At 35.7% G+C, this 26,876-nt stretch overlaps 3 protein-coding genes across 9 annotated transcripts in view; 2 read left to right on the top strand and 1 right to left on the bottom strand.

Annotated features, from left to right (window-relative positions):
* Window positions 1-62: 62 nt before the first annotated feature.
* Window positions 63-9,944, top strand: Arp1 (Actin-related protein 1). Its single transcript, XM_076133459.1, has 9 exons — window positions 63-229; window positions 508-572; window positions 1,095-1,269; window positions 1,700-1,851; window positions 2,540-2,683; window positions 3,429-3,594; window positions 4,043-4,112; window positions 4,820-4,986; window positions 6,029-9,944. Exons 1-9 carry the CDS (start codon window positions 182-184, stop codon window positions 6,170-6,172), a joined length of 1,131 nt encoding a protein of 376 aa, XP_075989574.1. The 5' UTR covers window positions 63-181; the 3' UTR covers window positions 6,173-9,944.
* Window positions 9,945-10,728: 784 nt separating this feature from the next.
* ATPsynE (ATP synthase, subunit E) lies at window positions 10,729-12,820 on the bottom strand. Its single transcript, XM_076133401.1, has 3 exons — window positions 12,660-12,820; window positions 11,673-11,829; window positions 10,729-10,902 (listed from the first exon to the last, which is right to left on the bottom strand). The coding sequence occupies exons 1-3, from the start codon at window positions 12,708-12,710 to the stop codon at window positions 10,859-10,861; spliced, it is 252 nt and encodes an 83-aa protein (XP_075989516.1). The 5' UTR covers window positions 12,711-12,820; the 3' UTR covers window positions 10,729-10,858.
* Window positions 12,821-13,262: 442 nt separating this feature from the next.
* Window positions 13,263-26,876, top strand: part of Gpat4 (Glycerol-3-phosphate acyltransferase 4) — a 39,276-nt gene continuing 25,662 nt past the window's right edge. For 5 of the 7 annotated variants that reach the window (XR_012960201.1, XR_012960200.1, XR_012960199.1 and 2 more), the window contains exons 1-2: window positions 13,263-13,441; window positions 16,368-16,385. Coding sequence is in view for 4 of the 7 variants with exons in the window: in XM_076133473.1 (XP_075989588.1) it covers window positions 13,289-13,441; window positions 16,368-16,385 (171 nt within the window). In the remaining 3 variants the exon portion in view is untranslated. The remainder of the gene's footprint in view (window positions 13,442-16,367; window positions 16,386-26,876) is intronic. The other 2 variants (XM_076133475.1, XM_076133474.1) reach the window with 1 other exon arrangement.

Genomic DNA, 26,876 nt, shown 5'->3' with positions numbered 1-26,876 from the left:
GAGACAGAAAACTCTACTGTTTGCGAAAGTGTGAGAGAGCAACAAATAATTTATGTTTCAAATATCAAAGTTTGATATGAAACGTCTTCAGTGAAAAATCGTAACCGAATGTGGAATTCACAAAAGTGAAATACTCAAATATCTCTATTTAATTGTTAAATTGTTACCGAATTTAGATAATATGGAGTTAAACGACGTAATAGTGAACCAGCCCGTCGTCATCGATAACGTAAATATCATCAAAATTAACAACAAACTTGCACTTTTTCCCCGAGTTGTCGAGTCAATATATTTTCGTAAATTTTCAATAAAATCAATAATTGACCCGTTTTAAATTGGAGTTAACCCGTTTTATTGCCTCAATAAATACAGTGATTTAGTTTATTTACGTGCTTTCATACAATAGTTGTAAAAAATGAGTCATCGGAGTTTGACAATACCCTAATAGAGTTTTTTTATGCAAATTACTTGATTTTCTATGCATTAAGTGTTACCGGTGCTTGACAGGGCTCCGGAGTGATCAAAGCTGGTTTCGCGGGTGATCAGATACCAAAATGCAGGTTTCCGAATTAGTAAGTATGAGTTTTTCATATTCTTTATGTATGTCAATGTTTTGGGTATGTTTTTATATATTTATGTGCAATTAGAAAGTATTCGCGGCAATTAAAAGTGTGTAAAATTGCTTTAATTCGAAGCTAGTAACGTATTCCTGAATTCTTATAAGTAGACTTCCACACAAATGTAGATATTAGCCAAGATATAGACCTGCCTTTACAAATCATGTGATTTTACTTCAACTGAAACAAGTAGGTATAAATGAAATAGAAATGTTGGGAGGGAACATCTTTTAAAGACAAACACAGATCATATTGGTCTGTTTGGTTAGGTTGTCTTGCCAAAATGGTATTCATAATTCCTGTATGATGACATGTTTAGCTAAGAAATAATGAGAATGAATAGGACAGTTTGCAAGCCTACACCTATGGGAAAAATGCATGATATTACGTATGAATGTATGTATTACAAATATTCCTGCAAAAAGAGAAATATCCCCACTTATATATAAAATATTATAAATACTTCTTTTCTTTCAGTATTGGTCGTCCCAAACACGTGCGAGTCATGGCCGGAGCATTAGAAGGCGAGTTGTTCGTAGGTCCTCGTGCTGAGGAGCACCGAGGCCTTCTCAGTATTAAGTACCCAATGGAACACGGTATTGTGACCGACTGGAACGATATGGAGAGGGTCTGGAATTATATTTACAGTAAGGTAAGTTGTGTAAAACGTATTTGAGACCCCAAGGAAAACTGACTTTTTATTTAGTATCCATCTCTGCAAAATTTTTGTCAAAAACAGCTCTTTTTTCTTATCTTTTTAGGGTTTCGTACGCAAAGGGTAACACGGGTCCCTTTTAGTAAGCCTCTGCTGTCAGTCTGTCTCCAGGCTGTATCTCATAAATATCTAGAATAATATCTAATCTATCTAACTAATCTGATATCTAAAAAGCTTAAAAAAAATAAAATATTATGCTGGGTACCCACAGAATGCATCTTATGCACAATCATTTATTTGCCGGAAATGTGAACGAGTTTTTTTTCTTTGGTATAGAACCCTTCGTGCACTTCCAACTCGCGCTTGGCCAGTTTTTTCTTTTCCATTACCTGGTTTTACATGTCATAATGCTACCTTCTCTTTACAGGATCAACTGTCAACATTCTCAGAGGAGCACCCGGTGCTGCTGACGGAAGCACCTCTCAACCCTCGCCGCAACAGGGAGAAGGCGGCCGAGGTGTTCTTCGAGACCTTCAACGTTCCCGCGCTGTTCCTGTCTATGCAGGCTGTGCTTAGTTTGTGAGTATACTGCTTTTTTGATAACTCTACCCCCTTTCCGAGCTAGTGGTAGATTCAGTAATTGTAACGACTATCATAAGTGTCAATATTTGACCTAAATTAATAAATGATGTGATTTTTATTTTGATTTCCGGGACTTTTACAAATATACAAACAACGAAGTATAACCAGACCCGAAACAATTATTTGTGGATCGCACAAATATTTGTTTTGTTCGGGAAATGGAACACGCCCAGAGGCCGTCAATTACAATACACAGTTGTTACTTTTACTTTTTTTAAATTGTTGCTATGCATATATGCAGGGCAAGGGTCTCCTCCCAAACGCGGGGGAGGGATTAGGCCTTGAGTCCACCACGCTGGCCAAGTGCGGGTTGGGGACTTTGCATGCCCTCAATAAATGTATTAAACAAATTTTAGACATGCAAAGTTTCCTCACGATGTTTTCCTGCACCGAACGATAATTATTTTTAAATCAATTAAACCACTCGACTATCACTGCTTTTTTTCGCATACTCGTATGCGAAAAAAAGCAGTGATAGCCGAGTGGTTAAATACATTTTAATAACCAGAGGATAAATAATTATTGCCCAGTGTGGACTTGAGGCCTAAAATCCTCCCTCATTACGGGAGATCCTGCCCAGCAGTAGAACATTAATGTGTTATTAAATAATTTATGTTAATTTCAGATACGCAACAGGCCGTACAACGGGCGTGGTCCTAGACTCAGGGGACGGCGTGACTCACTCGGTGCCCATATACGAGGGGTTCGCGATGCCGCACTCCATCATGAGGGTCGATGTCGCCGGCAGAGATGTTACCAGATACCTTAGGTGAGGAATACACTATTTAGTTGATGAAGAATTTGTTAGTCTTTGCTAAGAAAGAAATGGTTTAACTATGTGTGGGTTTGACTTCATAACAAATTAGAGGCCGCTCGCGACTTCGTTCCCGTGTAAATCCCAATTCCTCGGGAGTTTCGGCATAAATAGCCTATGTGTTATTCTGGGTCTTCAGCTACCTATATACCAAATTTCATCGTAATCGGTTCAGTAGTATTTGCGTGAAAGAGTAACAAACATCGATTCATTCTTACAAACTTTCGCATTTATAATATTAGTAGGATAGGTTAATACAAACCAGCCAAGTGCGAGTCGTACTCGCGCATGAATGGTTCCGCAACATTGACATCTTTAAAGTTAATTTATAAGGTAATGAATATTTTAAACGTATCTATATTCGTTTTCCTTAATTGACGTTAAGTCTATATCGCTGATTGTTGGCAGCTCCTCGCATGATCAATTATTGTATCACCCACATTAAAAATTGTAAATATTTCGGCGACTGAAAAACTGTCTGTCTGTGTGACTGTCTGTGAATTTCTTGCTAGTTCTTCTCATAAGATACACTTTCCGAGCTAGTGGTAGATTCAGTAATTGTAACGACTATCATAAGTGTCAATATTTGACCTACATGAATAAATGATTTGATTTTGTTCTTTGCCAATCTTGGCAACGAGGCGTGATTGTATATTTGCTATATATTTTTAAACTCATATTTCTACTATCCTCTTTCCAGACTGCTTCTCCGCAAAGAGGGAGTGAACCTCCGCACCTCAGCCGAGCTGGAGATAGTGAAAGCGATCAAGGAGCGCGCCTGCTACCTGTCGCCCAACCCGCTGAAGGAGGAGAGCCTGGAGACTGAACGAGCGCAGTACACGCTACCTGACGGGACACAGCTAGAGGTAAGTCACGTCAAAGGCCTTCAGGCTTGAACAACTTTGACACTAGGTTGACCACGATAAAATACTGCCGTCCCCTAACTATAATGCCGTTATCTACAAAAACAATGTTTTGAAATATTCGATAAGAAGGCGCGAGAAAACAAATATGCAATGCTGTTTCGTAACTATCTGGAAACTGCAATTTGAAATATCTTTAGCAGCATCTGGAAACAGCATTGCATATTTCTTTTCTCGCGCCTTTTCGCGAATGCAAGGTTATTTATCTGAAATCTGTGATTAGGATACATTTAATGACTTTTTTATCTCCAATTTAAATGTGCTAAACATTAGTGCCTCGGGTTCGAACCGTCAAACACTTGCGTGGGAGGTATCAACTTATACCACTCGGCTATCACTGCTCATAAATCAATGAAAGTAAATTTAATTAAAGTTATATATGTACTTACAGATTGGTCCAGCGAGATTCAGAGCGCCCGAAGTGCTGTTCAGACCTGATCTCATTGGCGAAGAGTGCGAAGGTAATAAAACTTTTCTTATTAAATGTATATAATATAGTCAATAGTAGTCCGGAGTTTGGTAACGTGTCCGGTATATGACACGCTCGCCCCCTATTACATGGGACTAACATTGTTAATAGCGAAACGTGGGTGTATTTACCTGTCTAAACCTGCTGGTATACCCAGCCAAGGCTCAAAGATGACTTATGTGCGAGTGTTTTTAGACATGTTTGATGAAAATCGGTTGAGCCGTTTAAAAGTTATAGGGGGTGTGTGGAGGAACGAGGTGATCATGTTCCTCCAACCAAAGGGAGGATCCTCCGAGCAGGCGAGGTGATCATGCCTGGTGGGCCTAGGCTGCCCGACTGTTGTAGTCGGGAACTTGTATATATAGACAATTGCAGTGCAAACTTTGATAGCGCGATTCAGGACTTGTGACGTCAGTCACACTGAGCGTGGTGGTTGGTTGCGCGCTGGTCTCGGTAGATGTCGCTGTATGTAGCGAGCCGCTACAGGTGAAAGTGGGAAGATTAACAGAATGTCTGCGAATTTACTTGGCTGGGGTCTCAAATAGTTTCGTATGATGAGTTGGTGGTAGGAAAATTAGAATTGCTTAACTAATGTGACCAACCTATAAAAAGTATGAAATAAACATTTTTATTATAAAATCGGGGGGTTTTTAATTAATTAATAGTTTTTCTAACAATATATAATTATTCGTTGTGCAGGTCTACACGAAGTGCTAATGTTCGCGATCCAGAAGTCCGACATGGACCTGCGCAAGGTGCTGTATCAGAACATAGTGCTGTCCGGCGGCTCCACGCTGTTCCGCGGCTTCGGCGACAGACTGCTCGCCGAGATCAGACGACTGGCGCCCAAGGATATGAAGATAAGGGTATGTAGTGTGAAGATTTATCTAACGTCATATTAAGACATACCCCCATTATATACTAACACTTTTACCCCCTCTCCCCTGTTCATATCTTTAACCCCCCTCCTTATAACACCCCCCCCTACTAAAACCCCCCTCTCAGGCCTGCCCTCTCCTCTACTCATTAGGTTCTTAAACCTTATTATAAAACATAACCCCCCTCACTCTTAAACCCCTTTCAGACCCACTCCCTTCTCTTATTCTCTAAGTCTCCCAAACCTCATCTATACAAATATTATAAAGCTGAAGAGTTTGTTTGTTTGTTTGTTTGTTTGTTTGAATGCGCTAATCTCAGGAACTAATGGTCCGATTTGAAAAATTATTTCAGTGTCAGATAGACATTTTGCAACAGACATTTTTGTTACAGAAACGGGAACGAAAATTTTGACCCATTCTATCTTATGTGACGCAAGCGAATTTGCGCGGGTCAGCTAGTTATGACATATACCTCCCACCCTAAAACCCCTTTCATTCCTTCCCTTCCTTTTATTCATTAAGCCCCCCCCAAACGTAACATGATACCCTCCACTATAACTTAGTACAGTTGCCGCCAAATAACTTGAACAATTTCGCTATATCATAAGGAACGATTTGTAAATCCGCTTTGAAAGAATAGCAGAGCGCGACGGCTAGGGCTATAGCGCTTCGATCGCTTGTTTGGTAGAACAGTCAACCGAGAGTCCTCTGCACTGGGTCTACGTATAGTTTGCTTTCTAAAATAACTTCTTGTGTTCAAGTTTTTTGGCGTCACCTATACCATCTCAAGTCTTATATGCAACCTCTTTTTACTAACGCCATTTGTCAATGTGATATACCACTCCCCCCGCCTCTTCCACCAATAAGATACCAAATTAAATGCCCATATTGCAAGACAATAATTACCCGCACTTGGCCAGCGTGGTGGACTCAAGGCCTAACCCCTCCCTCATTACGGGAGGAGACCCTTGCTCAGCAGTGAGACATTAATGGGTTAAATTTATTTATTTTTTATTTCCTCGTGTTACAGATCTCAGCGCCGCAAGAGCGCCTCTACTCAACATGGATAGGGGGTTCGATTCTCGCGTCGCTCGACACATTCCGTAAGATGTGGGTGTCCAAGCGCGAATACGACGAGGAGGGGCACCGAGCGGTGCATCGTAAAACTTTCTAGAACAATTATATTATATATTTATTGTAACATACTACTTAAACAACGCAATGCTATGATAAGACTATTTAACACATTAAACAGTATAATGTATAATAGAATACGGGAATTAACGCGAACACGCATTTTACCTTAAAATGCCTTACGTTTCGGCGCAGGTTGCACTCGCCGTGCTCGCAGGCTGACTGACTTAAGGTAAAATGCGTGTTCGCGTTAATTCCCGTATCCTATTATACATTAAACATGAACCCGAGAGTTTAAAAGTTCGGACATTAAACAGTAGCCTTTCTCCCAACTAGTCTATTTAGCGGTAGTTTATCTATTCAATAGCGTTTAAACTCATATTATAAATAACGCTAGTAAATAGATAAACTACCGCTAAATGTACTCAGAAACCGAGGGTTTTACAATCACCGTCAGTCTAGCCTTTCGACCAACTATCTCGTAGTCGGCTTCCAGTCTCACCGGATGCAGCTGAATACCAGTGTTTTACATGGAGCGACTGTCTATCTGACCTCCACAACACAGTTGACTTATAACACCATACTTACCCCAGGTTTCTGAGGTACTAGCGTTATTTATAATATGAGTTTAAACGCTATTGAATAGATAAACTACCGCTAAATGTACTCAGAAACCGGGGCTAACTAAGACTTTCAAGCTTCTGATTACTGTAAAACTATAAAGAAAGATCTTTGAAAATGACGACCGGCACCCACAATTTTACGTGCCTTCTGAAAACGGAGGAAGTCGATAGGTATAAGATGGTCACCCATCCACAGACTCCTCGGCAAGCTTAACTTAACCTCAGAGATATTGTGTTAAAGAGTAACAAATATAAATCTTTATTATATTATTAGGATACAAGTATATAAAGTTGAACGTTATTTTTATGGCGTTTCGTAGCATTGCGTCGTTCAAGTAGGCGTTAAAAGAAATTAGTAATTTTAACTTAAGGTATCCTCTGTACTTAAATATATCTTTTTAAGTATGTTTATCAATTATTTGATTACAAGCTCTGCTTAGTTTGTAATCAAATGACCGTGTGTGAGTAGTCCAATGATATTAGTATTATATTATTAATGTCCCGTTAAAATTGGTTGAGCTATTCTTGAGATTTACCATGGACAAATAGATAAACATTTTTTGAAAAAGGTGGTTTAAAATAACCAATTGGCGTTCTTTGGTCTCTGCCTACCCCTATGGGAAAACGGCGTGATTTTATTTTTGTAGATATTTTTAACTACAGAAATTCACTTTAATTTATTTATATGTAATAATATATATAGATGGATTAAAACCTTTCTTAGTTAAAATTACTAATTTCTATATTAAAATATATTTCAAGCATTTTTTATAATATTTTAGCTAAAAAACTATTTATTTAGTTAAATATGAATAAAATACTAAATATTATCTTACTAATAAACGTGTTGTAAGCTGTGATTAGATATACAGTGTACACTTACAATCAATGTTGTAACTGTATATGAGTGAAGACAAAACACTGTATAACTAATTAGCACTTACAACACGATTAGTAAGATAGTATTTATGTATATTTCTAAATATATACCCTCTTATTCACAAAAATATATGAAGTTATGAAAGGCTTATAAAGTGTTTTGTTTCTTTCACTCCTTAGCGAAATGAAAAAGAGAAAACATATTGTAGTAGCTTTTTAACTAAAATAAGTTTACAGAGTGTTTATGGGATAAGAGGGATAGTTTTTTATTTCAAATATTATTTTAAAATGCTTGTAATATATTGTAAAGAATGAAATTTTATATATTAGTAATGATTTAAAGCTAGATTTTAATCAAATTAGTATATAATAATATTATACTAGCATGTGGTGCAGTGGTTAAGGTCACCACGCCACTACCATTGCGTCGGGATGAATTCGATTCCCACACGGAACAAATATTTGTACGTTCCACGTGTCTGGTTGTACTTTGTGTCCGTTGTTTGTATGTTTGTAAAAGTCCCCGCGACACAAGAGCAATTCTAAGAATTGCTCTTGTGTCGGGAGTTGTTTTTAAACATCAATATTATACTAAATGATTCCCAGGGTTCTATTCTTATATAAATTTTCATTACCCATTACAGCAGTTTAGGGGATAATTGCTTATGTCACAATCAAAAGAATCATGTGAATGCGACAATGTGTAGTGAGTGAGAGACACAGATATAATGACGTCACGTAGTGAACACGTTTGTTATCACACGAGTATAATATGTTTATTAAAATCTAGACTTAAAACATTCTAATATGTAAAATTTTGTTTAAATAATAGGAACTAATATTTAAGAATATTATTATATCGAGCATTTCTTATTAGTAAAGCTAAATACACTATATTATACATATAATTAGCCAGTGGGATGAGATAAATTACCCATTACTGTCCCACTGCTGGGCAAGGATAACATCTATTTACCATCATAGAATATATTTTTTTTGTTTGCAAAACACCCAGTTCAAATACCACTAAGCGGTCACCCATCTATGTATAGGACTGCCTCTGTGGCGCGGTCGGTAGTATATGCGGCTGCCGTGCGAGAGGTCTCGGGTTCGAATCCTGGGTCGGGCCAAAAAGTCTTTACTGAGATTTTCTGTTAAGAATTTCTTAGAGATTGCCCGGAGTTGGGAAGTTGAGGTCGAAGACCTCCGTGCCTTGGAGAGCACGTGTCGCCGTCGGTCCTGCGCCTGACCTCTCACTAGTCGTGTCGGTGATCCGCCCCACCAGACTATGAGAGTGAAGGAATAGAGAGTGTAACTGTGTATTGTGCACACACTTGGACACTATAAACAAAGTCCTGCACTGATGGCCAGTTTCAATGAAACTGACCGCCGTAGTCGTATATCGGCTAGGAGGACATTATGTATAGACCGTGCCAAGGGTTGCTTAACCCACAGATCGTTTACTGACCGGTGAACGCAACAAGCGTTTTTGTGTGGAGTGTGTGGGACCACTCGACTGTAAGAAAATATTATTTATCTTTTCCCGCTGGCTATTCTATAGACAGTATTCTGCCTATTTCATTTGTTCTAACACTTAAATATCATGGATATTTGCATGATTATTATTTAATGGTAGTAGGGGCACCTTAGAAAGACATACACAGATCATATCGGTGATGTGTTGCAAAAAGGTCAGGTGTTCGTAACCGGCGGTCCTGTATGACAACATGTATGTATGTGAATGAAGCAAGGGAAGTTTGTAAGGATCGTACCAAGTGACGTTCTTTGCTCTCTGCCTACTACTTAGAGAAAAGGCGTGATTTTAGGTATGCAAGTAAGGAGTGCGTGTGAGGGAACGGATTGCACGTCGTTGTTACGTCTCCGTCACACGCACTCCGCGTATACCACTACTGTATGTATGTGCCTGTGTATTGTGCACACACTTAGACACTATAAACAAAGTCCTGCACCATTGGCTGGTTTCAATAAAACTGGCCGCCGTAGCCGAATATTGGCCAGGAGGACATTATAATTATTATTTATGTTTCATCTTGTGCACAATTTGTTGCTATGTTCAGACACACACATTTAAATGGCGGGTTGTATTATTAGGTAATAATCATGTAATTAGAAAGTTATAATCACGAAAATGTAATTATAAATGCATATTACCATAGTCAATATCGACGTTAGATCGCTGCCTAGCCCTCGTCGTACGTGGCTTGAAGATATCGGTTGCTAAATTATATTTTAAGCGAGAATTTATAAGACAGTTTGTTTTATATTGAATAAATTATTTTTTTTCAAGGATTTTTGGTACTTTTTATTCGGGCCCTACATAGTTATAAGTTTGATACTATTAGGTAAGCAAACTGTGATGCAGCCGGATAATAGATTGGTGGCCATTTAAAGCCAATTATGATTATTATACCTTTAGTTACTTGTGAATGTGTCTATTTAAGTATGTATTTAGAAGTATATAAGTATCTTTATCAGTTATTTGGTTACCATAGTACTCTGCTTAGTTTGGAATCAAATGACCGTGTGTGAGTTGTCCAATAATATTTATTTAGTTACAAATAATGTTTGGTTATTAGGCAATGTTATATTGTCTGTAAATTGAATCTTTAAAATTAGGCTCATCTTGCTCTTATTCCATGTTTGTGCGATCAACAGAGATCTTACGTTAAAATCTCGGATCGATACATAAAAATATGTTAGAACTGTTATTATTCTTTCTGTCAGGATGTCTCAGTGATTGTCCGGAGTAAGTAACTTTAGGTCGTAGGCTTGACGGTCTTGTATACCGTCACACCAGATTATGCGAAGCTCTGTACTTTTGCAAATTAGGATGTACCAAGTAGTATTGTCTGGTCTCTGCCAACCACTACGGGAAAAAGCCTGATATTATGCATGTATGCATGTGTAAACATGAAAGTTGGTATTTCGTGAAATACAAATATATTTTATTAACAAAACCCTTATGAGAAATAATCTTCGTACAAAAAGCAACAAACATTAATAAATTCAAGCTTATTTCCCATAGGCTTAGCAGAGTCCAAAGAAGTACAATAAGTGAAATAAAACAACAAAATATTAAATCACCTATAATGTTTTAAATACATAATTTATGATGGAATAATGTTGCCATCGTGTGTTTCAACTGGCAACACTGTACAAGATGGATGTTATACTATTTACTTAACAACTAACTTGTTTTATGTTCATTTCTTGGCGGTCACCATGTCTTCAAGGTTTTTCAGTTCGGCTGTAAAGAGAGAATAAAGTAATGAAATACATATATAACTGCATTTTGCGGTCGGTAGTGTAACCTACAAGTGATGATGAGGTCTCGGGTTCAATTCCCGAAAATAAAAAATGGACGAACATGTACTCATTTTAATTTTTGGTGGGAGATTCCAGAGTAATATGTTTAAACAAATGATTTTTCCACATTATTAACATAGGATATTTTGGTATTTTTGAATATGAAAAAATATACCTTAATACAACTAACATTAAATTCACAAATAAGTTGTCAATTATTGTTAACTTTGTGCTGTAAGAAATTCAATTATTAGAAAAATTGCATTTTAAATCTGTCATAAGAAATGGAAAAATATCTCTGCCTAGTCAAGCAGTTGCATTAGAATCTGGCAAACCCAAGCTTTGTGTCAGATTCCTGAATTTGCACTTTTGAAAATATCTTTAACACTGTACTCTATTATACCCTATCTTACTTGGGATAAGCTGAAGATGATGACGAAAAGTTCCACTATTAAGTCTTTTTAAAAATATCCTCTGTATTTGTCCTACTGTTGAGGCCCCTCAGTTTTCAGGTCCTCTCAGCCCATTGTCATGTCTCGCCATTTTTATAGGAATGCGTCTAAGTTATCCAGCCATCTTTTTTGCATCTTCCCCGTTACACCAACCATTTTTTGGCACCCAATTTGTGGCAATGTTAAACTACACATGTTAACATACAACCTACTAATCCTTATTCCTGATCTAGCAACCAATAATATACAAATTAATTACCAGCAGCTGCTAGTGCCTTCTCCTTGGCGATCTTCTCGTCACGGATAACCTTCTCCTTGGCTTCTACCTCACGGAACTTGGCCTCCTTCTTGGACAGACGGTTCTGGTGGAAGGCTCCATACAGGATACCCGCGCCGAGGAATGACCAACGGCCAAACTGGAATGAGTGAAATATACTTTTGAGCAAAAAGTTTTTGAGACACCATGGAAATATGGAAGATTTCAGAAATGGTCCCCAAAAGAGGACTGGATGATTGAAACTTGTTGGATTGTAAAAAATATGATTGGTACAAGACTATATCAAGTTTAGGGGGAGCTCTATACTTAATATTGTATGGAAGTGCGCTGAATACATAGAAGGCAAAGATATTTAACTATTGTATTCCTTGAATGACTTCCTAAACAAATTGAAAGCTAATGCCATTATTGCATCTTTGGTTACGACAGGGAAAAATTATAGAATAGTAGTTAATTCTACTTTAATCAACAAATTTTAGCAGCTAAATACTTTTTTTTATTTGTGGAGAACTATTGAAACTGTTATAAACCAGAATAGGGCACTGATTTCTTTTAGACAGCCTACTGACTTACATTTAAAAAGTGACTTACTGATAACAGGCCAGTTGCATTTAAAATAAACTTGTAGGTATGTGCATATATTGTAGGCTGTAATGTTTAGGATTGCAATAAATAATCACTTCTAACATTATAACAGCACTACTCATAATGAAAACTTAGATATACTCCGAAGAAATACCTGTTGAGATCATCCCACAGTGATTAGTGAGGTTGGGAAAAATACTCCATTAAAAAATTAAAAAGCACTGGCTGTTTAGATTTATAAAATAGAAATTATCAACCTCCTTACACATATAGTTTTAATAAAAAGTTTAAATCACTCTGAAATAAAAATTTACGTCTGAAAACACTATTACATAATGGCATAATATATGAAACATGATTTTTTATCAATATAAATGTATTTACCCTGATGAGTGGCGATACTCGCACTGGAGGTCCGTAGGGAAGGTCCGACATTTTAATTTATTTGTTAATTGGGATACGAAAATCCAAATAGGATTTATTGAAAAATCCCAAGATTCCCTTGACTGTGGAGGTTATATCAAGTTGGGGTTGACAGTAGCGAAAATTGTTACGTCAAAATAATATAATCAATAGAAACGTTTTAAAACGTATTTATTTTATTTAAATCATTGAAATATTATCAAAATTTTAATGTTCTTTTATTATTATTTACTATCAAACATTTAAATACAGAAAAATATAAAAATATCTAATAATAACACAGGAAATTTACCTGGAATGTTTAAATTTATAGCAAGAACGAAACGTATTTGTAACAAAGTTTCTCAAAAAGGGTTTTTTCGTTCGAGTGTTATAAATAGCACTCATTTATATAAGTTTTGTTTTATAGCTTGTGTATATATGTTACGTAACATTTAAAAAATAATTTATTAAGTTAACAATAAATTATCTCCCGTCCTAAAAGCAATAATAAAACGTGGTATTGACATTTCTGACATTCCACGAATGAATGACCCGGTGATTTTTCATTCGTTATCAAAATTACTCAATTAAATCAATCAGTCTTCAAGATGGCGTTAATAATGTCGTTCGTGTCCGTCGCTATATCTATATTGTACACGCCGTTCTTACTTTTAATATTGTGCATAATATTCCTCGCATCAATTGGAAAATCCTTGGGCGTCAGGAGGCTTTACGTAAACATTCTGCTGAAACTTTTCGAGGTAAATAATTTTATTATTATAAAAATGTGTGAATTGTAAATAATAAAAAATAACTTGATTTCTATAGGACAATAGGCTAAGACGCATGTTATTAACACGTTTTAGAAGATCTCTCAGCTTGAGCAATATGTGATGCGTTTAAAAAAATAATTGCATAGGTTATGGCACAAGGTACCGATTATGAGTCATTTTGTTGGTTGGATACTGTTTTATCTGTGATAGATTAGTGATAAAAGGATTATATCTTCGATAATCTACGCGTTAATCGTTATTTAATACCTTTGACACGGAATTACAGGCGGATGTCGGGCGTTCGGCCGGTTGATAAACATTCGAAAGTTTTATTGCAATAATGTCGTCAAAACAGCTCGATAAAAACACATTTGGACGTAATACAGGATTATAAAATACCCGTCAGCTGTTACGACTAAACTAATCCAATAATATTCGCACTATCATTCTCGTTGCAAAGAATAACTTTCTATTAGGCTGTATGATATCATATCAACATCTAAAAAAATAATTACAATGTTTTTATGACACTATGGTTGGCACGTCACAAAGTAGCGGGAAAATATTATGACGGACTTTGTTTTGTTGTTAATGCAAAAATAACAAGAGATTTTTATTACATTAACTAATGAGGTTATTAGACTTTTCACAAGATTTGAGGCCAAAATAAACATGCATATAATGAATTAAGAAGTTTATTGTATTTTCTCTTTTAAATCATTGAATATTCTCATCAGAAATGTATTGTTCTAAATTTCCCTTGTAATATTGTCATACACATATATTAAACACATTAGGCTTAGTTTAATATAAGTTAAATACTCTCTGTTTTTCACACACTGTACAATAACTTTTGATTATACAGTTCTTAACTTCAAAACAAGCTTTGGTAAATCAGATTTAGGTGTTTAGGCATTTTTCAGGTAATTCTAGATTATAATAAAAGATACACAAATATAGTTTCACACAAAGAAAAATCTTATCTTTTGTTGTGAGAACTTTAACAAACATACAAACAATGGACTCAAAGTACAACTAGACCTGAAACAAATACTTAGTCACTATGCAAATATTTTGTAAAGAAAAAAATACTTTTGTTTTTGTTTACACAACTTTATTTTTTTATACCATAGAGAATGTCAATGCTGGTATTTTATTGATGAAAATCAAAACAAAAGTTGTTTATGTAGAATGGAGATCTAGAATGCTGCTATTTTAAATTCTTTCTTTCATAATATTGAAATTATATATGTCTAGCTTCAGCCTGCAACTTGGTCTGTGTGAAAAGATTTTCAGTGGTAAAAAGTATCCTATGTAATGATACAGGTTTTAAACTATCTGTGTATCAAATGTTATTAAAATCCACTTGATAGTTTTTTCATGAATCCATCCTTACAAACTTTCATATTTATAATATTTGTAGGAGACATAAATCTAAAAACATAAAATCTTAAGCTATGTTAAATTCCTAATCATAATCATAACATAGTAACATTCTTAATCATTATTAATGCTAACACAGGAGCAATATATTAATATTATAAATGAAATACCAAACTTGGGCTCTGTTGACCAGTATTTCGAAACTAAAAGCAGTTTTTGACATTCCTAGAGTAGCTGATTTGACTGTTAGTTAATTAAATAATTACTGGACAAATAACACGTCTGACCTGTGCTGAACTTGGGATAAAATTAAATCAGCCACTACAATAACAATTAGACAATAATAATAAGGAATGTCATTCACAAGGTTAAGATAATTTCAAAACAATTAGATATAAATCATTTTGATTTATCACTTGATTTGTTTAACAAAGGAAACAATTTGATGTGTGTATTTTTTTTTGTTGTTGGCAATTTTGTTTAAAAGTATGGGAGATGCAGATTTTGTAGTGATAAAGTTATTTAACTTATGTTTTGTATAGCCTCTGATTTTATTTAGGAGTATAATTTTGTGTCTGGTCTGTGTCAAATATTATTCATATGATTTTACTATGATTGGATATAGGAACAAACTTTATTTAGGTTGACCAAATTAGCTGTGACAGTGGAAAGGAATAATAAACAGATTTCGCAATAATAATACTGTAATTCTAGCTTCTCCCCGAAACTTTGTCCTCATGTACTAGCTTCTGCCCGCGATTTCGTCCGCGTGAAAAGATTTCCCAGTGTAAAAAGTATCCTATGTGTTAATCCAGATTATAAGCTATCAGTGTACCAAATTTCATTAACATCTATCCAGTAGTTTTTTCATAAAAGAGTAACAAACATACATCCATCATCACAAACTTTCGCATTTATAATATTAGTTGGATAAGTAGTTCAAAATCTTTAAATTATATTTAAGTTCTGACTGAAAAGTCCTGAAGCTGTATTTGAATAATATTTTTAAGTAATTTCCAGGAAGATTGAGGGAAAATATATTTGTTTTAATATTATTAACAAAGGGATGATTATCTAATAAACTAATTAAATGGTTGATGGTACTAATTTGTGGTGTTTGTAAATCAAGTTATATGTTGATAGACTCAGCTTAAAAAATATTTATTTATAAAGTATAAAAGTATATTAACAATTTTGGGGCATGCTCCATTGTTTCAAACAAAATTAACTAAAAAAAAGTAGTTTTTTAGTACAAGTTATCTTCTATTAAAAAATTGCCAGAAAAGCAATGTTATTTTACTACTTTTAATGTATCTCTAGATCCTAGTGTGACTGGTAAAACCATGGACAAATAGAATTGTGTTTAAAGACTAAATAATGATTTGGATTCAGATTTAAATATCAGATACTTACTTGTTTTTCGAAGTAAATAATTTAATAACAAAATGGTCTATTAAAATATAACTTGATAAAAATCTAACTGTTTGTTAAAGAAGATTATTATTAATTTATTATTTATCATCCCTTGCAGGTTAATTTGGCGATTAAGGTAAATAAATTATTTATATTATAAACTAACTACTTCTACTGACATTGCCCAGCTGTGGGACAGTATTGGGCATAAGAACATTAGGGCTATTCTTTCATTCATCATATGGTTAGTGGTCAAATTATACCCCTCTCTCATTCTTTGCAGTCGAGTGTTGACATTTAAAATGTACTGCGAATATAGTCTTCTTCTTAACGTATGGTTATTGGTCAACCTAGTGTCAAAGTTGTTCAAGCCGCCCGAAGGCCTTTGACGTGGCTTAACGACTGTTATCTTAACTGACAACAACCGTGACCGACTTTTTACGTGCCCTCCGAAGCACGGAGATGCCCAGCTCAAATACCACTATCCGGTCACCCATCTATGGAATGACCGCGCCAAGATTTGCTTAACCCACAGACCGTTTACCGACCGGTGAGCGCAACTGGCTAAGGGCGCCTTAATATAGCATCAAGTGCCGTTCTTTGGTCTCTGCCTAGCCCTATGTGAAATAGGCGTGATATTATGCATGTGTTAATGCAAATATAGTTCCCTAGGCGTTCGCAAGAGGCGCTGATTAGATTTTTTTAACCGTAGCGCCGCGTGTTGGCTTCCAATCCCACCTGGGATATTTGTGTGATGAGCACGAGTATCTGTTCTGAGCCTGGGTGTTAATGTATCTATATAAGTATGTATTTAGAAGTACATACCTAAGTATGTTTATCAGTTATTTGGTTTCCATAGTACAAGCTCTGCTTAGTTTGCAATGAAATGACCGTGTGTGTGTTTAAATAGTGTGTTATATAATAGGTAGATGATTTAAGTAATTATAATATCGTTAGGAATCGTTAACCTCATATTCTTTGTTTTGTTTCTTAAATATTTACGAAATAAAGTATGAGAAACGTTTTTGTGTGATTCACTTAACAACGGCCGCGCGAATCGATCTCCCTGGTTAAGCAACGTTTGCCGAGGTTGGTCAGTGAATGAATGACTATATGAGACATACCGAGTTTTTTAGTTCCGGAATACACGTTAAATTGTGGGTCTGGGCTGTCATTTTCAAAGATCTTTGACAGTTGTTACCAGTAGATAAAAGCTGGAAAGTCTGACAACCAGTCTTACTTAGTATCGTGTTATAACCCAGGTAACTGTGTTGTGGAGGTCAGATAGGCAGTCGCGGCATGTAAAACACTGGTATTCAGCAGCATCCGGTGAGTCTGGAAGCCGACTCCAACATAGTTGGACGAAAGGCTAAACTGATGATAATTGTATAAGTAATTACAAAAAGCCATGACCTCTTAAAGCGATTTCTTTTGTCAAAAGGATATCCTTTATATTAAATACACATAAATGCGTTTGTTCTTGAACCGATGACTTTCTGTTAATTCGTTTTTAAGTTTTTATTAAACAGTGATTTATAACATAGGTACATGCTATAACTACAGTCTAACTTAGTAGAGAGTGTTGTATGCGCAGTTCGCGGCTGGAGGTATACAACATACAGAATGTATAACATCAGTGACTCGACTTATACAGCTGACGGTGACCTGTTTCATACAGATACTTTATTTTGGAAATACACAGAATTTGATTATAATCTAGGTAAATTGTGCGTGCCAAAGGTCTTTTCTAATAATATTTTTTATACTAAAAAAAGATTAGTAAAATATAATATACGGTCGTAAATGGTAACGCCGGGAGATGACGCCCTAAAAAGACATACACAGATCATATCGGTGATGTGTTGCAAAAAGGTTATGTGTTCGTAACCGGCGGTCCTGTATGACAACATGTATGTATGTGAATGAAGCAAGGAAAGTTTGTAAGGATCGTACCAAGTGACGTTCTTTGCTCTCTGCCTGCTATGGGAAATAGGCGTGATTTTATCTATGTACTAGAAGCCGCCCGCGACTTCGTCCGCGTGGAAACTCTTCCCGTGTAAATCCCGATTCCTCGGCAACTCCGGGATAAAAAGTAGCTTATATGTTATTCTGGGTCTTCAGCTACCTATATACCAAATTTTATTGTAATCGGTTCAGTAGTATTTGCGTGAAAGAGTAACAAACATACATACAAACTTTCGCATTTATAATATTAGTAGCATGGGCCGCATTTACCAGTGAGTGCAGACAAAGACTAACTTCGCATTATATTATTGTTTACAATGAACTTCTACTTGGCATAATATCAAATGCTTTTCCTTCAAACAATGTAATCTAATTTTATACATTTGCATTTAAATATATACTTATAATATTATAAAGCTGAAGAGTGTGTTTGTTTGTTTGAACGCTAATCTCAAGAACTACTCGTCCGATTTGAAAAATTCTTTTAGTGTCAGATAGCCCATTTGTCGAGGAAGGCTATAGGCTATATATCATCACGCTACGACCAGTAGGAGCAGAGTACCAGTAAATAATGTTACAAAAACGTGGGAAATTATGACTCATTCTCTCTTATGTGACGCAAGCGAAGTTGCGCGGGTCAGCTAGTAAAAAATACAACTGTCGTGTCGGTTACGGAAATAAAAAGAATTTTGTAAACAAAGAAATTATGTATAATAATGTCACGATATAGATAATATTGGTTATCGGACATTTTAATATATCTTTCGCCTGTGATGGATAAGGCAAAAAAGAAAGGAGACGCTTGGTAATAAAAAATTATACTCGGTCCCTAATCTACACTCGGCCAGCCTGGTGGACTGAAAGCCAACCTCTCCCTCATTTCAGGAGTCTCTTGGGACACAAAATCCATAATAATATTATAAATGCGAAAGTAACTCTTTCTGCTACTCAATCACGACTAAACTACTGAACCAATTTGCATGAAATTTGGTATGGGGATATTTTGATACCCAAGAAAAGACATAGGCTACTTTTTACCCCGGGAAAATGACGCATTCCCATAGGAAAATTCAGGTGGCGGACGAAATCGCGGGTTTTTACCCTGGTAAATAATAAAAATATGATGTTTTAAATACTTCGTCAAGAAGTTTTTCCGGGAAATATTTAATCGACGTTTTATAATATTTTTGTAACAAATATGACATCAAAATTTGTTCAGTAGTTTCGTTGTGATTGTGTAACAAACATACAAAGTTTCTCATCTATAATATTCGTCTAAAATAGTAAAGTCTTCATTAGTATTTAAGTAAAAAACGTTTGTTCAGTAGCTTCTTAAAAATATATAACAAAAAACGTACCTTTTATATAATTTATGAACTGTCAAAAGATACCTTTTTGAAACAAAGAGAGGTTGAAAGTTAATTATGTATTCGTTTTGAAATTAACAAAGAAAAGACGTTTTAGTTGAGGAATAAATAAATAGAAAACATATTGTTTGTTTAAATTAGTTAGCGTTAAACAAAAAAAATACCGGCCAAGTGCGAGTCGGACTCGCGCACGAAGGGTTCCGTACCAGAAAAATATGAAAAAGTCACGTTTATTGTATGGGAACCCCATTAATATTTCATTTTCCTTAAGTATTTGTTGTTATAGCGGCAACAGAAATACATAATCTGTGTAAATGTCAACTGTCTAACTATCACGGTTCATGAGATACAGCCTGCTGACAGACAGATCTATGGATCACACAAATATTTGTTCCGAGTGGGGATCGAACCCACGACCTCTGATCACACTGGTAGTGGCGTGGCGACCACCTTAACCATTGCGGACACACATAGTTAAATCAAGCTATTGTAATCACAAAATTATGAAAATTCTATTCACATAATGTTGCGTATGTAAATATTCGTAGATAAAAATAATAAGACGTAATTACATAATTCTAACTATTTCAAACATCCATTTATGTAATGTTTTTATCAAAGATGTAGATAAAACGCGATAATTTCACATATTCCTTGTAAATATATTAATGTAGCGATAATATTCTTATATTTAGTAAGTTACTATTACTACAACACAAACAAGATTTGTTCCCACAAGATGGACCGACGACCTGGAAAGGGTTGCCGGAGTCCGATGGATGAGGGCGGCCCAGGACCGGTCCTATTGGCGCTCGATGGGGGAGGCCTTTGTCCAGCAGTGGACGATTCCCGGCTGAGATGATGATGATGATGAAGTTACTATTTAGATCGATAGTTCTTTTGTTATAACGGTGAAGGAAAACATCGTGATGAATGACATGTCTGATAGTTGTTTAACACAGCTCTTGAAGGAATGCAATGTCTTATCCGAATTTGGTCAGTGTGGTGGAATTTAGCCTTCCATTTTTTTATTTTGAGAGATCCTTGCCTAGCAGTGGGACAGTAATAGGTTTAATCTATACTAATACTAGCTTATAATAACGGTTTTGCTTTCTGCTAGCTTTGTTTAAAGTTAGGTATCACAAAAATAAAACTTTAATTAGTTTCAAGTTAGTCTATTTGTTTTGGCTATAACTTTTGAACAACTAAACTCAATTTGATAATTCTTTTTTTATATGTTAGTTCCTAGACAAGGTTTGTATGGGATAAATGGGATCAAGAATCCTACGGGAATGGAATCCAAACTAAAACTTAATTTAACCCATTAATGTCCCACTGCTGGGCAAGGGTCTTCTCCCTTAATGAGGGAGGATGAAATTGTACTATACTCGATTTTGGATAATTTTAATCAGGATTAGTTAACGTAATTTATAGCCAAACTTAATCTATATTGAGCCGATTTAAATCCGTCCATATTTCTAAATGATAAGAATAACATAAACATCGGTTTGTACCAAAGATAGTAGAAACGTGGTTTCTAGTCTATTATCAATGAACACGTGAGTATAATATATTATGTACTAGGTAATATATGCGACTTCGTCCGTGTGCAAATATTTCCCGGGGTAAAAAGTATCCTGTCTTAATATAGATTGTTTTTTAGAGACAATTCCCGCTCTAATTGCTCTTGTGTCGCGGGGACTTTTACAAACATACAAACAACGGACACTAAGTAATAACAGACCCGAAACAAATATTAGTGGAACGCACAAATATTTTTTCCGTGTGAAAATCGAACCAACTACCTCCTGACGTAATGATAGCCGCGTGGTGACTTTAACTACTGCGCCATGGAGGCAGTCGATTATAAACTGTGTATAAAATCTCACCCATCCATTGAACAACCTCGGCAAGCGTAGCTTTGCCTTTAAGATCGATCCTTATGTTACTTAGCCACAAGTTCCTCTTATCAAACGATCAGCTGTTATTATAATTTTTTGTTAAAAAAAGACTCGCACTAAGAATTGCTCTTGTGTCGCGGGGACTTTTACGAACATACAAACAACGGACACAAAGTACAACCAGAGCCACAGTAATGTGAGACTCGAACCCACGACCTCCCGACGCAATGGTAGCGGCGTGGCGACCTAAAAATATTTGTACTAATAAATAAAGTTCGTGTGACTATCATAAGTATTTCAATAACTTTACTTAATAATGTAACAGATTGCATAGTATGGTTGAAGTCCAAGGCTGATTAGTTAACCGACTTGGTAAAAAAGTACATTCTTTAGTTAACTTTAGGATTTTTTTGTTTGTTGTCTCTGAGTTTTGTATTGGGTGGACCGGTTTTTATTGGATACCAGCTGACCCGCGCAACTTCGCTTGCGTCACATAAGAGAATCGTAATTTTCCCCGTTTTTGTAACATTTTTCGTTGCTACTCCGCTCCTAATGACCATAGCGTGATGTTATAAAGCCTATAGCCTTCCTCAATAAATGGTCTATCTAACACTGAAAGAATTTTTCAAATCGGACCAGTAGTTCCCGAGATTAGCGCGTTCAAACAAACAAACAAACAAACTCTTCAGCTTTATAATATTAGTATAGATTTTGTATTTTAAAGGTGTCGTCCTTTCCATGGGGTCTTATTTAGGCGCTATGTATAGCGATAGTCGCTTGAACAGTAATTATCGAAGACTTGCGTAGTTTTCTATGCGAAGGAGTATAGATTTATACTCGTGTGATAACAAACGTGTTCACTACGTGATGTCATTATATCTGTGTCTCTCACTCACTACACATTGTCACATTCACATGATTCTTTTGATTATGACGTAGTGAGCACGATTGTAACGGCCTGAGTATATTAAATAATTGTAACGACTTTTATAATTGTTAACATTTTATCTAAAATCAATAATTTGATTTTGATTTAAGACAAAGAAGTCCAAAATCTATACTTCTATACTAATCTATACTAATATTATAAAGCTGAAGAGTTTGTTTGTTTGTTTGTTTGAACGCGCTAATCTTAGGAACTACTGGTCCGATTTGAAAAATTCTTTCAGTGTTAGATAGTCCATTTATCGAGGAAGGTTATAGGCTATATATCATTACGCTACGACCAATAGGAGCAGAGTACCAATAAAAAATGTTACAAAAACGGGGAAAATTTTTACCCAATCTCTTTTACGTGTCGCAGGCGAAGTTGCGCGGGTCAGCCAGTCTAAACTAAAGTTCAAGTAGTCCAAAATAAATATAGTTGTTATACTTTGACCGATAAACCGGTAAGACCAGGTGTGACAGAATGATAATCACAGAATTATTTAATTTATAAACACAGCATGACATGCAAAATTCGTGTTTACCGCGTGGCGATAAAAAATACAGTGATAGCCGAGAGGTATATTTAATGTCAGTTAATTTCATCACCGTTATAACAAGTGATCATTATTTCTAATACATATCTAAAATAAGTCAAAGGTGACTGACTGACACAGTGATCTATCAACGCACAGCACAAACCACTGGACGGATCGAGCTGACATTTGGTATGCAGGTAGATGTTATGACGTAGGCATTTGCTATGAAAGGATTTGAGTGTGAGTTGTCCAATAATATTTATTTATTTATTTTGATCAATTCCACCCATCGGACCATAACAGTACAATTCGACTCGAAACAATTATTGGTGGATCGCACAAATAATTGTTCCGTGTGGGAATCGAACCCACGACCTTCCGACGCAGTGGTAGTGGCGTGGCGACCACCTTAACCACTGCAGGGTCGTCAATTCAATAGCGTTCTATATCGTAGTATCTATTCAATAGTGTTTTTTAAGTTTAAACGCTTTTGAATAGATAAACTACCGCTAAATGTACCTTAGAAACCAGGGTTAAGGTGTTATATTACTAACTAGCTGACCCGCGCAACTTCCCTGCGTCACATTATAAAAGAGTCACATTTTTCCCCCTTTTTGTAAAAAAAATACTGGTACTTTGCTTCTGTTGGTCGTAGCGTATATGATGTATATATAGCCTTTCTCGATAAATGGGCTATCTAACACTGAAATAATTTTTCAAATCGGACTAGTAGTTCCTGAGATTAGCGTGTTCAAACAAACAATCTCTTCAGCTTTATAATATTAGTATAGATTAATAAGTAAAGATATCATACTCAAAACACACCCGAAAACGGAAATGAACTACACATAGTTTTTTGTCGGTAATCATTTTCGTGCAGTTTGACAACTCACGATGACTAAAAACTTTGGACTTTATACTGTTTACAAAATAATCGATTTTGTGGCCTTGTTCTTGTGTAGTAATAATAATGATAGTCGATGTAAAGGAAGCTATAGTTAGTTTATCAAATACTTACGCTCTTATTCATAAAAATATATGAAGTTATGAAAGGCTTATAAAGTGTTTTGTTCCTTTCATTCCTTTGCGAAATGAAACAGAGAAAACATTTTGTAGTAGCTTTTTAACTAAAATAGGTTTATAGTGTGTTTATGAATAAGAGGGTTATAGTTTAACTAGCTGACCCGGCAAACCTTGTTTTGCCATATACATTATACTAAAATGGCTATAAAATATAGGGGTTGGTGATGAAAGGGTAAACATATTGGGTCGTACGTATTTTTGTATGCGACATAATAAAAATAAATCAAAAAATGTAAAAAGAAATGTTACGGGTGGACAACCCTTATCACTATGGTATAGTATGGTGATAAGGAATAGAGAGTGTACTTGTTTATAGTGGCAAATATGTTGTAGTCGGCTTCCAGTCTCACCGGATGCAGCTGAATACCAGTATTTTACATGCAGCGACTGTCTATCTGACCTCCACAACACAGTTACCTGGGTTATAGAGGTCAGATATGATTAAAAAAGCAAATTTTGCTTTGAAACAAAAGTAAGATATTGCATATAAATCAATTCTATAAGTGCATATTGCAGTGTTTATTATCAATAGCCGCTGTTATCGGTCGAGATAAAGGTCGTTGAAGTCACGTGGAGTGTCCGTGTATGAACTACAGGTCAAGATGTGTTATCAAACACATCTTAGATTTAAATAATATTGTCTATTTGCTGTTTATTGGATTACTAATAGCCCGCCCTGGCTTCGCCCGGTTTAAACAGCTATTTTACGAAAATACCTGTTCAACTTTTACTCTATAAGTACATATAAAGCTTCCTCTTGAATCACCCTATTTATAAAAAAAAACGCATCGAAATCCGTTTAGTAGTTTTAAAGATCCAGGCATACATACATACAGACAAAGAGACAGACGCGGGAAGCTACTTTGATTTATACTATGTAGTGAGTTAGGACCTGCTTAGAACCTAAATGTCGGCTTTTGCTTAGTTTTGGTTAGTGGTCAGCCTAGTGTCAAAGTTGTTCGAGCCGCTCGAAATCTGACTTAACTAATGTTATTTTAATTAACGCCCGGGACCGACTTTTGACGTAAGGTCAATTTTCAATTTTTTCATACGAAATCAACACAATTGATAAAAGTTTGCAACACTAAAATAAACTTTTATCAATTGTGTTGGTTTCATATGAAAAAATAATCGAAACTAGTTCATAATTCCCACTGTCTATGATACACAAATGATTCAAAGTTACCGAGGTTGACTGTACCGTTACATGTATGTAATATTCCCTCTCTATGTTTAACTGAATATATCTATAAAAAAGTTAAGTTCCAGGCACGTATAGTTAGTACTATATGCATATAGCAACAAATCCCTTGAAATAATGCAAACATAAATACAGTAGTGGTATACGCGAAGTGCGTGTGAGGGAACGGAAGCACGTCGTTGTTACGTCTCCGTCACACGCACTCCGCGTATACCACTACTGTATTTATGTACCTTCAGCGACTTGATGCCATCTCAAGACACAAATTTTAATAACGCGAAAACATAGAACATGTAAGTATCACTTTATTTATTTTTAAAGACAACTCCCACACTAAGAATAGCTCTTGTGTCGCGGGGACTTTTACAAACATACAAACAACGGACACAAAGTACAACCAGACCCGAAACAATTATTTGTGGATCGCACAAATAATTGTTCCGTGTGGGAATCGAACCCACGACCTCCCGACGCGATGGTAGCGGCGTGGTATACTTGTTACTTATAAATACTTACCCTCATAGTCATAAACACTCTATAAACCTATTTTAGTTAAAAAGCTACTATATTATGTTTTCTCTTTTTCATTTCGCTAAGGAGTGAAAGAAACAAAACACTTTATAAGCCTTTCATAACTTCATATATTTTTATGAATAAGAGGGTTTGTGTTTATTTATAACTTTACAAAATCAATCTTTGATCTTTCAGCTACATCCGTGACTGTATCATTTGGGTAAAATATCGGTTGCTATTGTCGATAAGATATTATTATTTATGTGATTTATCTACAGGTTTACTTGTTATCTATATCTCTATCTGATGATTAGGACTAGTGGACTTTATGCACTGAAATTATAATTAAATACTGTTTGATATTTTTAGCTGCGATAGTGGTCAATCGTGTGTCAACGTTTAAGTTTATAGCTTTTGAGACAAGTAAATAAATGTTATTGGTCAACTCACACACGGTCATTTGATTACAAACTAAGCAGAGCTTGTACTATGGTGACCAAATAAGTGATAAATATACTTATATACTTCTAAATATATACTTATATAGATAAATTAACAACCAGGCTCAGAACAGACACTCGTGCTCATCACACAAATATTTGTCTCGGGTGGGATTCTAACCCACCACACGCGGCGCTACGGTTATTGCGGCGAGGTGACCACGTTAACCACTGCGACAAACGTGCAGTTAATGACTGAGATTTTAATGTGCCCTTAAAGCAAAGGGTGGTTTATGACTTAGGACAGAATTTTCATACAAACTTTCATCACCTTTTTTACCCCCTTGGGGGTAAAATTGATCCAATTCCTTTCTTAGCGGATGTCTACGTCATAACATCTACCTGCATGTCAAATGTCAGCTCGATCCGTCCAGTGGTTTGTGCTGTGCGTTGATAGATCACTATGTCAGTCAGTCACCTTTGAGTTATATATATTTAGAAAGATATAGTTTTATTTAGTCATTTAATAAATGTTGAGGTCTGAGATATACATGCACGTTTTCCTCTAACGATAATTCTATAATTAATTCTTTGTTGTACTAAAACCAGGTAATAAATGGTATTTTATTTACCTGTTCCGTCTGAGAGTTGAATGTGATGTTTTCCTTCACCGTTATAACAAGTGATCATCCAT

The sequence above is a fragment of the Anticarsia gemmatalis genome, chromosome 29, assembly GCF_050436995.1.
Source record: "Anticarsia gemmatalis isolate Benzon Research Colony breed Stoneville strain chromosome 29, ilAntGemm2 primary, whole genome shotgun sequence".
Lineage (NCBI taxonomy): Eukaryota > Metazoa > Arthropoda > Insecta > Lepidoptera > Erebidae > Anticarsia > Anticarsia gemmatalis.
Note: the sequence above shows the minus strand (reverse complement) of the source record. Positions and strands in the feature narration are given on the sequence as shown.